Below are 13,979 nucleotides of genomic sequence, written 5' to 3' on the forward strand. Positions count from 1 at the left end.
TACATGACAGGCGATTTATGCATCTGACAACTCCAAGATATCTTACGCCCTTGTCAAGGTACTGGTGAGATGGCTTCTAAGTACATGTTTTTTGTAAAGGTTGGGCTAGTCTTCATTTTGTGGGGCGGAGTGGGGGGATTACATGTTCTAAAAGCTACTTCTTCAAAACCAGAACACAATGCAGATATGACTGGTCCATGGTAACAGTGCAGACAGAAAAGAGGGCAAAGTTGATTTAGAGTTGGAAAAAGGGGGCTACAACTATATGAAATTGAATTAAATTAAGAAAAGGAAAATGTAGGCTGATTTCTTAACAGTAAAATCTACTCAATCATGGAACAATCTTGCAGAGGGAGCCCTAGCACTGGGGCATTCAGTGAAGCAATGGAAGAGTGGATGTCAGGAACAACCCTCCACTAGCCCTGTGGATGGATTATATAGCCCAAGAGTATTTTCCCCTTTGGAATTTCCCCCCAGAATCCTAGATACCCAGAGGCCTGAGTCTCCTCTCACATCACTGTACCTCCACTGAAGTCAAATGGAGTTATTCCTGATTTGCACCAGTGTAAATGCAAGGGGAACCAGGACATGATTCCAGTTCCATCCACCAAAAAAAAAAAATGTTCCATACATCAGACAGTCAATATGCCAAGTAGTGGGAGAATTGGGGGAGGAGGGAGAGAAAACGAGGGGAAAGATTCCATGTGGCTTTTTGTATTCCGATCACTTTCTGTGTGCGAACACTACAAATGAAGCACACTTGCATTTCTGCTTGATTCCTAGGGCACATACAATTAATGCCTGGGAGGATCCTACACTTAGATAGTGAGTTCTGAGCCTTTTCAAAAATATGCAGACTAGCTTCCTGTCAGGGAGCCACCTAGTGATTGTTTCAGTAAAGTCCTTATTTGCTTATTGATAGACTCACTGTGTGGTTCCCTTCACAGGAAAACAGCTAGTCTCTAAGGCCCAGATCCGTAAAGGGACTTCCACTGATTGCAGTGGAATTTGGAAGCCTATCTTTGAGGATCTGAGTCTAAATTACTTCAGTGGTATCTCAACTCCTCACAGGAGTACCTTTTGACACACCTCATGGACAGGTGACCACTGCAGGTGCTATCGTGTTGGCAGGAATTGAAAGAGTCTGATTTGAGATGCAAAACCTGGGGAGCAAGCAAAGGGGGGGAAAAAAAAAATGTTTCCAGCTATTTAAAAATAAATAAATAAAGAGATGGGATTTCCTGGCATTCAGATGCAGATATGATCATGAGTTCTGACAGACACAGATGTGCAGCTGTCTTCCTGGTTGCTAGCATAATATGTCGAATACCGTATTCAGACCACATCTTTTTCAAACCCAAAAGGGTCATAGCCTCCAGTCCTTGCTCATTTTACCTTAACTCCGACAGCTCTCTCATTGAAGTCAGGGGGAGGAGGATTTTAGAATTTGGACCCCCAACTGCAAAAGAGAGTCTTGCATCTGATGTTCCTGGCCCACTAGCCGTCCTTACCAAGTCTTTCGTACAAGTAAGGAACAGCAGTAATCCAAGCAAGATTGCCAATAGGATGGGGTTAGTCATGTCATTTAACCCTTCAGTCATGAATCCGAAACCTCAGAACTTGCTTTTACAAGAAACCATTCCACTGCATTGATTGAGCATGTGTAATTAAGCCCTCTGCTGCTCTGTCCTCATTTCCTTCTTCAGGCATCCCCACCCACCCCAACAGTTTTTCCCTCCAATGATTCTCTCCTCATTGAAGGCTTCTCAGACAAACTGGCTCCCTCCTGACCCCAAATCACAATAGCTAAATTACATGCCCATTTCAAACAGCCTCAGGGGAGGATCCAGTCACTGCAAGGACTGCTAGTACTTCCAATGTAAGACATCTGAGGTGACTCTTCCCCCTGCCCAGGTCGAGTCCATTGCAGCACAAGTCTCATGGTCCAGGTGGGCTGAGGAAATGGGAGTTTGTGAGAAAGGAAACATAGCAGTCAGCCTGCGCATGACTGACATGGGTGACCCAATTTGGCAGCCAGGCTTTTACTACTGAGACCTCTTTGCTGGCCCCTGGGCAAAAGAGGAAGGAATCTCATTCAGTAAATGTGGGAGGAGTACATGGGGCTGAGAAGGAAAAGGCGAGGCTCAAAGAAGTAAAGCTGCAGAGGAAGAAGGGGGCTGTGAATGACTAAGAAGGTTCTGGAAGAAGAGGAACTTAGGTTGGGGAGTCTGAAGAGGGCTTCTAAGAGTGGTCAGAGGAAAAGTCTTTCAGATGGAACCTAAAAGATTTGAATGGGTAAACTCTTTGTGGAGCCAGGTTTCAATTAGCCTTAACCCACATCCATAAGCTTCTTGATACCCTGTTTCCCCGAAAATAAGACAGTGTCTTATATTAATTTTTGCTCCCAAAGATGCGCTAGGTCTTATTTTCAGGGGATGTCTTATTTTTCAGAAATGAAAAATGCCTTATTATCGGTGGATGCCTTATTATCGGGGAGGTCTTATTATCGGGGGGATGCCTTATATTACAACGAGAGGCAAAACTGTAAGTAGGCCTTATTTTCGGAGGATGTCTTATTTTCGGGGAAACAGAGTAGTAAAAGTGCCAGCCTGGGGCTCCTGGACAACTCCCCAGTAGCTCTCTACACAGCTCTGCATTATCACAAGTACACAATCATTGGAAATCTGGGTGGAGCACTGCCTAGTGATTATTCCACATCTCACATAGCAGCAATTCTCAGACAAGTCACAAACATGGCAAACTTGGATCCCATATGTGCAATGCAGGGAAGTTAAGAATATTAGAGGAATTCTAACTTTCGCATTTCCTGACTGCGGAGTGTTTACAATTTTAAACATAATACAAAACAGATTCTACTGCACTATATTTGGCATTTGCAATGTGAAGGAAACACCTGCTAGCCCTCTCCATTGGAAGAGGTTAGCAGATGTCTGGAATGGCAAGGGCACCTGTCGAGTCGCATAAAATTAAGTTTGATGTATCCTACGAAAACTAGAAGGAATGGAGATTTCTGTAAGCTTTAGTGGCAAAGTCAGTCAAATGTAGTAGCTGCGGCTAAAAAGCCCAATCCTGAAATTTCTCCACACTTAGAATGCATGCTGACATCAGTGGGATCATCAGACACAGACGGCTTGCAAGACAGCTTAAAAAATGATGTCCGTTTTAGTAAAGTGTTGTTTTACTAGATGCAAGAGGTAATAGCAGCAGTTCCCTTTGCACTGGAAATTGCAGAGTACAAGCAGCTCATCATGAACCCAGCACTTTCCATTCAACATGAGAAGCATAAAGGGACCATATTGATATTATTCACATTTTTTAATCAGTACTTTTCTGTCCTGCAAGCCACCTAGAGGGTTTCAGAGAAGCGTTGGGTAAATAGCAGGGCTATGCAAAATAGTCACATTGAAATCTGAAGACTTAAACATATAATGGATTCACCTTTTGGTTCAAGCTAAGGAAAATGGTCCCATTTTTTTGGGGGGGGGGGATTTTTAGCTCTCAAACATTTTGCTCAATAAATGGAACCTCTGTGGAGCAAAAACAGGTTCCTTTTCACTCAGATAAAGGGACTTAGTTTGTCCTATTTTCAAGCAAAGACTCTGCATTTTTAATTTTAAAATTGCTGTTCGTATATAGGTTGATCTATGCTTAAAAAAAGCAAAAAAGTATGTCTGGGGCATTTTATGGAATATTTCCCATTCTGTGAACATTTTATAACATTTCTGGGTCATAAAGTGACCCAGAATGGAATGGCAATTCTTCCGCAATGAAATTTAGTACACACTTTTCATCATTGTCTTATAACTCTGGTGAATTTCATAACACTTGCCAGTAATTTTATACCGATTCTGTTTATTATATTCAATAGCTTGATAATTCCTGGCAATTGTAAAGCTGAGTTTTAATAGCACTGATTTTTTCCCTCCATTACCAGTAGGTCTGAGCATTGCTCAAAGATAAGGATTCAAGTGAATGCATTTTAAATACCATACTTATCCTGCATTTGCATAAAAATATCAAAGCGATTTAAGTAGCAACAACACTTCACTAACCCAAATTACATAACCCCATTTACTTCTTCAGTTAAAAACACTGCGGGCCACCTCATTTCAAAAGCAAGTCTTCACATACTGCAGAGGCACTGTAAGGATTTTTAATAGAAGAAATGTTATCAATCAAATCTTTTTAGACCTATGCTACTTTTGTGGGGGAGGGAGGAGAAATAAACACAACTTCCTATGATTTTTTTTCTACTTACACCACGCACTAACCAGCTATAGTATTTCACAGCTCACTGAGCCTCATTCTAATAGAAATATTTCAAGAGGAATCAGAAGTCCATCAAAGCATGATAGGTGCAAAAGAAACTCCCAGCTGATATTCTGCTATGAAATATTTTCATCTACTTCTTAAAGTCCAGCAACAGACATTTTATTCTGACCTGGTATGTTACCTATTAGATGATCCGGGGTATAATTAAGGTTCCTCAACTTAATTTTTAAGGAGAGGAGGCACTATTGTTCTCTAGTTTGTTGCATTAAGCTGTTCTTCCTGGAATTCTGCGGCACAACTTGGGGGAATTTGCCATGCAACAGCTGGAAGGAATAGCTTTAAAGTATAAGCATCAGGTTTGAAATACCCAGACTTCTTAGCATTAGGAGTTTAAATCATTGCAGGTTCAGCTCAGCCAGTCATCCTTCTACTCATCCTGAGTTCCAAGCAGATAATCATGTGGAAGTCAAATGCCACTTAGTGTGTCAGCTGTAGCAGCTGCCCCCTAGAGGGTGACATTTGCACCGCCACTCTCCCCTTACATCAAGAAAGGACTATTAGCGTGCCTCCCACAAATTCTCACCAAATTACCTTTCTGGATGTTTTGGCCTCTGCCATCCATGTCCAGGCTGCAGCCCTTTGACTGACCAGGTACATTTCAGCTGCCCACAAGCAATGCTACCTTGTACATGATAAGTGTTTTAATCTGTGAATCACTAGGTGTCCCACACTTTTGAACAATTTAATTTTCCCATCTAATAGCACATCAAAATAAAAAAATCTCATTCTCCTTTCATACATATGATTTTCTCAGTGTATGTCGTATCAGTGTCACATTTCAGGAGAATGAAGCAGTAAAGAGCTTAATCTGGATTCCTGTTTGAAGGGATTATTTGTTTAAGGGGTTCCCTGTAATTTTTCAGAGGATTAATTTTTCTTTTTGAACAATAGCTGCGTTTTGTCTGAACAAGAAATTTTGTCTGGGAAGCAAGAGAGTTTTGAGATTGCAGGAATCAGAAATACTAACAGAGGCAAATAGGTCCTTTTCCTATCCATCCTTCCTGGGCATTACCCACTGGGTGGAGGCTGCCTTTTTGTGGCAGAATGCAGTGTGAAATGTGTATTACATCTTGCATTCTGTTACTCTAACTTTACAAGGCCACGTGATCTCCCACCCCCCCACCATACCAGAATAGGAAAGCCACGTTCAAATGCACCAGTGGCCAAACCTGAAATGCTTAGCTGGGGGATGAGGTACTGTATATACTGTTTTTGGCAGAATTACATACAGCCAATTCACCTTTTTGCAATATGCTAGTCAAATTATACTTCTTCATGTGGAAACCTTTCAGGAAATAAGTCTCAAGAGGAACAAATAATTATAACCCTAATAAAATATTTTCATTCACATTATATATTGTATTTCCCAGAATTTAAAATAAAAAAAAACCTATGCTCAGACCCTTTGAATGTCAGTGATATCGTCAGAATATAACGTACCATGTTCTCAAATTGTAATTCAATGTCTATTTGATATTCCACAAATCTTTCCATTTATCACAACAGTAATTAAAAATAAAAGTGGTATTTAAATGCCACTTTTAACAGGCAAAGTGTTAATTAGCTTCCACAACAACCCTGCAAAATAGAGTTATGTATTATTCCCATTTGACAGATGGGAAAACTGAGGCACAAGGATGCAGTGACTTGCCATTGTCATCCAATGTCAGTTAGGATTAGATCTCGGAATTATCTGACTTGCAATTTCACACTCATCCACACACTTGCAATTCCACAGCCTTCAGGCCATATTGCCTCCCAAAAGACAGATAGGAAATAAGTGAAAGGGCAAATTAATACAATTTCCAAATTTAAAACAAAACAGATATTGTTTCTCAGTGAGAGGATTGGTCTAGGGATCTGTGTAACATATCAGGAGACAGGAAGTTCTGAGATCTAATCCAGCTGCCGCAGTGACTCCTTTTAAAACAGTGGGCAAATCAATTTCTCTCTTTGACTCAGTTTCCCCATCTGTAAAAATAAGGATGCTAGTTCTTATTTGCCTTGCATGCGTGTGTTGAGACTACTAATATGTTTTCCAAATATTCTGAAGGTGAAAAGGCTAAAAAACTATTAATAAGATAGCATGATACCAATAAGGCAGTTTGCTACAAATATGTAATTAGTTCATTCTCACCCAACTGCAGGAGCAGTGGGCAGGATTTTAATCTCAGCTATACCAGCATCGACCTGGAGAAATACCACTGATTTCAACTAGATTCCATCCCAGTATTGCAGAGATGTTTCTACCATTATTCATCTGCAAAGCTGGGGTCCAATCCTGCATTCCTTCCACACCCAAACCTCCCATTGGTTTCAGTGGGAGGTAGAATTGCACCCTTAATAGTGAAAAATCTACCAGGCACAGCCCTGCCTAGCCTCTTTAATGGGTTAACTGAAGGACAGCGAATAAAGAAGGCACCTCTTCCTTCTGTTTCCCTTCAAGACAAATCCCAGATGTTTGAACACTTTAAACCCACTCCGCTTCCGCTCACTGTTGATTCAGCAGAAACCACTGCTGCAGAATTAATAACTAAATGGACACCCATTGCATTCTGAACGCGTGTGTCGGAACCTGGCTGGCTGCCGTCAGCCCTTCCCTTTGACACGATTTATTCATCACACATCAGCAGTTTTTGGGGAGCTTCGGTTGCTTGGGGCTTTTTACTGTCCTCTGGATGCGTGACATAATCCTGTCGAGGAATGAACGGGCAGGAACCGAAGCCCTGCCCTGTGGCAACCATGAGCTAAATTTCGTTTTGTAACGTGGCCCCATGAAAGCAAAAAAGGGTTCGAGGGAGGCTGGTGACATCTGGGAGTGGGCAGGCGAGGCTGACACAGAAGGATGTGAGCAGAGCCGAATCCCAGTGGCGCTCACCCGGTGTGTGACTCAGAGGGTAGGGCACAGCTTCGGCCCTGCCCACACCCCCCACACGGCCCCTCTGGCCTTTCCCGAAGGGAGGTGCTGTCCGGATCCACCTGCTGCTCCATGCCCAAGCCCTCCTCACTCCCACGGTGGCAATCCGCTGCCATTCCAGCGACACCCTCTGGCCCTTTCCGTGCCATGGCGACAAGCTCTGCTTACACCCATGCCTTCCCCCGGGGCCGTGCTTTTTAGATGCGGAGGCCGAGCTGCTGCCGGATCTGCCCTGGGTCTAAGTTGAGCCCCGCCAAGGCATCGCCAACCCCCCACCCCCCACCCCCCCTCCGCCCCAGCGGAATGCGGCTCTCCGCGCCGTGGGCTCCTCAGCATGCAATTACCTTCTGTTGCATAGCTGTGGTCGCGCAGGAAACTGTTGTTTATCTTGCGGGTATCAATGTCCTCCTCCATTTACAGCAGGCTTACTTTCGTGAGAAGTGAGAACAAGCAGGCAAGTATCCATCATCGCCCCAACACGGCCAGGCTCAGCGGAGAGGAGAGCAGGGGAGTTGCATCGAGCACAGCATGGTCCTTACCCTACGGGGGAGGCGGGGGTACCACCCCAGCAAGCTTTCACCTCCTCCTGCTGCAGCAAAGGTCCGGATCGCCTTCTCCGCCCAGGGACGGCGATGCACACGGTGCAAACCCCGGGCTCCTACACCACCCCGGGGGGCGGTTGCTGTTGCAGCACCGGGTCCAAATTCCCTCCGCCTCTCAGGGACGGCGGCGGCGGCGGCTGCTGCAGCCGGGCGAATTGCAGTGAGGCTGCCGCAAGCCCCCGCTCCAGTGCGAAGTGCCGCAGCTGGGCTGGGCTGCGAGCGCTGCTCTGGCGGTGCCCAACAGGTTCCCCTGGCGCCGGGCGAGCTCCCTTCCGCATGCAGCAGTCCCCGGCTCGCCCAGTCAGGAAGCCGCTAGCCACAAAATGGTGTCCGCTTCTGCAAAGCTCGCGGCTCCGGGTTTTTTTTTTTTTTTGGGGGGGGGGGATAAGAGGGTAACCTTGCAGAGCTGCGGCCCTGCTGGGTGTTTCCCTAGCGGGGCAAGGCTGGCGGCTGGGTCGGCAGGCACCGCGGGGTTCGCCCCGCTCGCAGCCGCGGGCTCAGGAGGCGGCTGAAGAGAAGCTCGTGCGGCGGCGGCTGTTGGCTGCTGGAGCCTTATGGTGCATTAAAGCCCAAGCTCCTCCCATACAGCTCGGCTCAGTCCAACCGCGTCGGCAGCTTGGGGACTCTCCCCCGGCGGCAGCAGCGACCGCGCACCTTTCTGCTGCAGTGGAGCAGAGGCACCGCGGCGCCCGGGGAGTGGCTGACCCGGCACCTCCCAAGGGGTCGCTGCTCTCCGCCCTCTACCCCAGGCAGCCCGCTAGGAGAGGCCGATGAGGAAGGCGGAGAAATGGATCCTGTTGCGCTCGCACTGCTCAGCCGCTGAAGCAGCGGGTTCGGGTCTGGGTCGGAGACACGTTTGCGCCGGCCTGGGCTCCAGTGCGTTATAAGGCGCCAGCTTTTGGTGCATGGGCGTTTACTGTTTTAGGCCAGGGCTGATGGAGCAGAGGGCTAGGAGCTCTACCCAGGCATTGCCTGGGACAGATGTGTGACCTTGGGGAAAAAACACCAACCCTCTCTTTCACTGACTTCAATGGTAGTAAGGGTTTTGTAGGATCAGACTCTTGGACCCAGATCCTCAAAGGTATTTAGATGCCTAACTCCCATTGACTTCAATGGAGGCTAGGTGCCTACATACCGTTGAGGATCTGGGCACTACCCTCTCATTGCGTGTGGGTTTACTCATATGTAAAATGGGTGCGATAATGCTTGCTACCACGGTAGCGTAAGGCTTGCCTGGACCAGGCAGGACTGGTGCAAGGATGTTTCGCACCCTAGGCGAAACTTTAACCTTGCACCCTCCCCAAGCCCTGCGGCAGCTCCCTACCCTGCGGCAGCTCCCCACCATGGCAGCTTCCCCCCCGCCCTGAGGCACCCCCCCACAGTAGCTCCCCAGCCCGGGGAGCCGTGCGGCAGCTCCCCACCCCAGCTCACCTCTGCTCCGCCTCCTCCCCGAAGATCCGGCCACCGTGGTCGACGCCAAAGAAAATGCCGCCCCCCAAATGCTAGTGCCCTAGGCGACCGTCTAGGACACCTAATAGGTTGCACTGGCCCTGGGGAACCTTTTGGGAATTTTAAGAGCACAACCAGGGAACCCTAAGCAGAATTAAAAGGATGCTGCAATTTAGACCCAAATGTTGCATTTCATTAGCAAAGGGTTTCAAAAAACCTAAGATGAGTGGGTTATAAAAGTGGTGTGATGTTCCCAGCTCCCCTGCTGTGTGACCTTGAGCAAGTCACTTCTCTCTGGGCCTCTGCTTTCCTTCCCAGCCTTCCTTTTTTTAAATGTATTGAGATTGGAAGTTCTTGATGGTAGGGACTACCTTTTACTATGGATTTGTAAATCACGTAGCACAATGGGGCCCAATCTTGGTTGAGGCCTCCAGGCTCTTCCATAATGCTAATAATTAATAGAAATACCATGAAGTTATATCTATATTTCTGTTCCAAAAGCCTTTTTTGTGTTTGTTTGAACATAAAGATTCCTCTGCAGTTTTGCAGCCTAAGGGTCTGATCCTGCAGTACTTATGTAGGTAAAACTGTTAATGACTCCACCTGAAGTTTTGCCTGTGATAGGAGTACCAGATTAGCCCTTAAATATTTCAGTAAGGTGCTAGTCAGTGCATGAAAACCAGAAAGCAAAAATGATTGGTCAACTATCCCTGTCCAAGATGAGTGAAATACAAGAACATCATAATATGTGAAGAGTAAATTCAAGTTTTTACATTCTAGAGATTTAACATTTTACTTAGACAATCCCTGCCCCAAAAATCTTACAAACAGAACAAAAAGATTGTACAGTACCTAGCCCAATGCAGCCTTCATCTACGACTGGGGCGCCTAAATGCTAATAATATGTATAATTAAAGTTTGAATAATCTAAGGTGTCAATAATAAAGACAAGCAATTTTTGTTTGAAAACATAGGGGGTCTAAACCTGCACTATTTAATTCATTGGGAATTTTGTCATTTACATCATCGAGTACAGGATCAGATGCACACTTCTTAACATGATTTGTCCCCAAATGGATAAATCAAGTTAATAACATCTTTTTAGAAAAAGAGAATTCCTTCTCTGTTACTAATAACACTTTGGGATAACATGAGAATTCTAACCTACTTTTCACCATTTATGATATTTGGGTGAAATTCACCCATCATAGAAGGCCTACTTAAGACCCTGTACATTACTTAAAGCTATTCATTGCCATTCCAGAAGTGATAATTCACATAAAGGGAAGCATTTTGCTAGATCCAGTAACAGTGTGGCACCCACCTCTCATGAGCGCCTTCTTCTGGTCAGGGTGTGTCTGTGGTCTTTAAACAGTTCTGGCCTTGATATCAGGCCAAACGCCCAGGGCTTCTTCCATGGAGCCTATGTTTTTTCCCTCTTTGTCCCTTCTGGCACCATCTCTCCAGCTGGGCCTCTTGACAGTTCAGATCCCCTTCTAAGGGGTTATTGCTGTCCAGTTGTAGGCCCACTTCCCCAGTGGCCTATGGAGGGACCCAGGCCTACCCACTACTCCAGGTCCCAGCCCAGGGACCCTAAGAATAGCAGCCATATGCTTCTGTGTCCCTCTAGGACAGTGGTTCCCAAACTTTAACAACCTGTGAACCCCTTTCACTAAAATGTTAAGTCTCACAAACCCCCTCTTAAAAATGAATATTTCCATGGATTTTCTCCTTTACCTGAGTATAAATTATAAAAGCAGTGATCTTGGAAATATAAAATTTGTTTTTGTGACATGCTTATTACACACTATTTATTAATTATTATTTATCAGTACAGTATTTGTATTACCTTATGAAAACAGCAACACTCTTCCAAGATCTCACTTTCATAGCTTGTATCAGTTTGAATAAGCCTGTTGTAAGACAAGGCTCTTATGTTTCATCAAGGAGTATCAGATGTGAAACAGCATGAAGGTATTTAAGAAGCCAACTCAAAGAGTTCCTCCTACACAAGTATTCAGGTCTTGAGCAGTCCAGGCAAACAACTCACGTTACAACAAAGCTTAAACTTGTTCTTCATAATAATTTTTCAAACAATACTAACTGCCTATTTAATTTTAAAAACAGCAAAAAATATCCACCTCCCTTTCTTATGAGTCTTGAAGTTTAAATCTCCTCAGTGTGATAGATATGCTTGCTTTGATCTGCTTAGCTCTTACAAGTCTAGGAGCTCTGGGCTGCTGGCCACGTGCTACCCGGGGTTCCTAGGGACAGCTCTGTCCACCATTAGGGATTTTTTTCCCCAAGAACCTCCTGTAACATTTTGCGAACCCCAGTTTGGGAAGCACTGCTCTAGGACAACTGCCTTCAGTTCCATGGGCACTTCCCCAGAGCCCCAGCCTTCACCACCACCACCACCTCATCCTTTGCTCAGGGCCCTTCTAAGTTCAGATCCAGCAGCCAGCCAGGAGCTCTTCCTCACTTCCCCAGTCCCTACTAGCACTGAGCTGTCCATTATGCTAGCGTTCCCTTTGGCCAGCCAGGAGTATCACCTGAACTCTCACTCCAACAAGAAACTGACTGTTTCCAGTGCTGCAGCTCCTTTTTATAGGGTCCTCCTGGGCCCTGATTAGCCACACCCTGCAGCCTCTCTGATTAGCTGCTTCCCCTGCAGCCAGTCTAGCCTGTTTGGAGGACCTCTCCACTGCTCCTTTCCTGGGACTACTTTTTAGGACCCTGAGGCCTCCCGCAGGGGGCCTCTGGGTCTAGCCCACCCCCTCACAATGCCATACGAAGACAACGTAGAGTGACAGACCCTGCCTGAAAGAGCTCAGAGTCTAGTTTAAGACAAGATTCAACTGTGAGTAAAACAAACAGTAGGATGTAGTGGGAGAGGGACAATGAGGAAAAGAGCAATAAGGGCCGGTGTTAATGTAAGTCAGCTTGCATACACAGGAAAACTCACATCCATGCAGGAAGACCCTTGTGCCTGTTCAAAGCTCCAGTGATTTCAGTTAAAAGGGAATGGGAGTGTTGTTCTGGTATAATGTGAGAGTTGTAAGTACAATGGGTTATAAAAGGCAGTGTGGTGAAAGATTTATGTCCCCAGAGTTCTCAGTTGCCAATGGAGCTGGTCAGAAAAACGTTGATCGAACCATTTACTGTCTAAAAATGCAGTTCTATCAAAACCGAAATGCTTTGCAAAATCATGATTTAACCATCATTTTATTTTGAAGAAAAAATGGGTGGGGTGGGAGGGAGAGAAAATATTCCAAGAGTGTCAAAACATCCCATTTCAACATTTTTGGAATGAAACATTTTGATTTTTCATTTTGAAATTACTTTTTGTTTTGATCTTTTTATTTTGTAATATAAAATAAGAGTCAAATTGAAACATAACATCTCAATATGATTTTGTCAAAACAAAACACTTCAATCAATCAGAAATTTTTTAAAATTCAGACTTTTCCTTTACAGAGAATTAGAAAAATTTTGAGTTTCATTCCAATTCAAAACAAAACTAGATTTCAAAACCTCGAAATACTTCACAAAATGGAATTTCTGTTCTCCGCACAGATCTAGCTGCTTATTCGCAAGATTTTATCATGAGTCCCATGATCGTTGGTGTATTTCTTAAAGCCTTAGTTTCCAGTCATGTAAATATATGCATATCTCAGCTTTCATTAAAAAAATGAAACCTCCTGGTTGCAGAGAAGAGCCTGAGAATCTGACCCAATTGCATCCTAAAGGTTCATAATCCAGAAGGTAAATAAAAATAATCTCTAGTGTATTATTGTTATATTTAAAGTTCATGATTTTTAAGCCAGTCTCATTATTTTGGAGGGGGCTGATTCATGATTTTTGGATACTTGAGGTTGCCAACTCTGAATTCAGTTTGACAATCAAATAGGCACGGAATTTCGATAGGTTTAATACCTACATGTGGGGTTTTATATTAGGTTCATGTCCAGCCACTGTCTTCTAATCAGATGAGACTTTACAAGGCATCCTTGTCAAAATCACTGAGGTAGCCATAGTCCCTTGGAAACTTGAAAATGGAACCTTTCCCCTTATTGTAAGGTCCTTGCGGCAGGTACTGTCTATTTTGTTCTGAATTTGCATAGTGCCTAGGCACTTCCACAGTACAAATAATGAATAGTAATGATCAGAATGTTTTTTTCTGTCCCATATGTATAACATGGTTTGTTGTCATAGCGTGTCTATTGCAGGGTCGCTTATGAGTACAGTTCACAAGAGATCACACAGAGCAGAGCATCTTAAGGTTTGAGGTCTGATCCAAAGCCTCAAGCCTCCCTTTGACAGAAATTGCTGGGGAGCCAAGCTCAGGACAGACAATCGCCATGCCTGGCTCCTCTCGGTATGGGCTTTCTGGGAGGTGCCCAGGGCAGGCACCAGCCAGAATTTTACTTAGATTTTGACTAGCCCTGAGAGGGCATTTTGGGGGAAGGAAGAGAGAATGCAGAAGTTTCCCTTCCATTTGTGCATCCACAGGCTGGGTTTTTGTGTTCCTGACATGAGATATTTTGCACTGACACCAATGCTAGACTCCACAAAGAGGACATGGGAAAAGGGCCTCTCCTGCCTTTTGCAGTGACAAGTGGAGCAGTATGTGTAGGGTTAGCACATACTGCAACCTT

At 44.9% G+C, this 13,979-nt stretch overlaps 1 protein-coding gene across 2 annotated transcripts in view; it reads right to left on the reverse strand.

The window, feature by feature from the left end:
* Positions 1-13,979, reverse strand: part of PPP2R2B (protein phosphatase 2 regulatory subunit Bbeta) — a 228,404-nt gene that overhangs the window by 152,361 nt on the left and 62,064 nt on the right. The window contains exon 1 of one of the 2 annotated variants that reach the window (XM_054038265.1): positions 7,615-8,007. The exons of the other annotated variant lie outside the window; for it this stretch is intronic. Within the exon in view, the coding sequence (XP_053894240.1) occupies positions 7,615-7,684 (70 nt within the window). The 5' untranslated portion in view covers positions 7,685-8,007. Of the gene's footprint in view, positions 1-7,614; positions 8,008-13,979 lie in introns of those variants that run through there. 2 annotated transcript variants of the gene reach the window in all.

The sequence above is a fragment of the Malaclemys terrapin genome, chromosome 8 (genome assembly GCF_027887155.1).
Source record: "Malaclemys terrapin pileata isolate rMalTer1 chromosome 8, rMalTer1.hap1, whole genome shotgun sequence".
Taxonomy (NCBI): domain Eukaryota; kingdom Metazoa; phylum Chordata; order Testudines; family Emydidae; genus Malaclemys; species Malaclemys terrapin.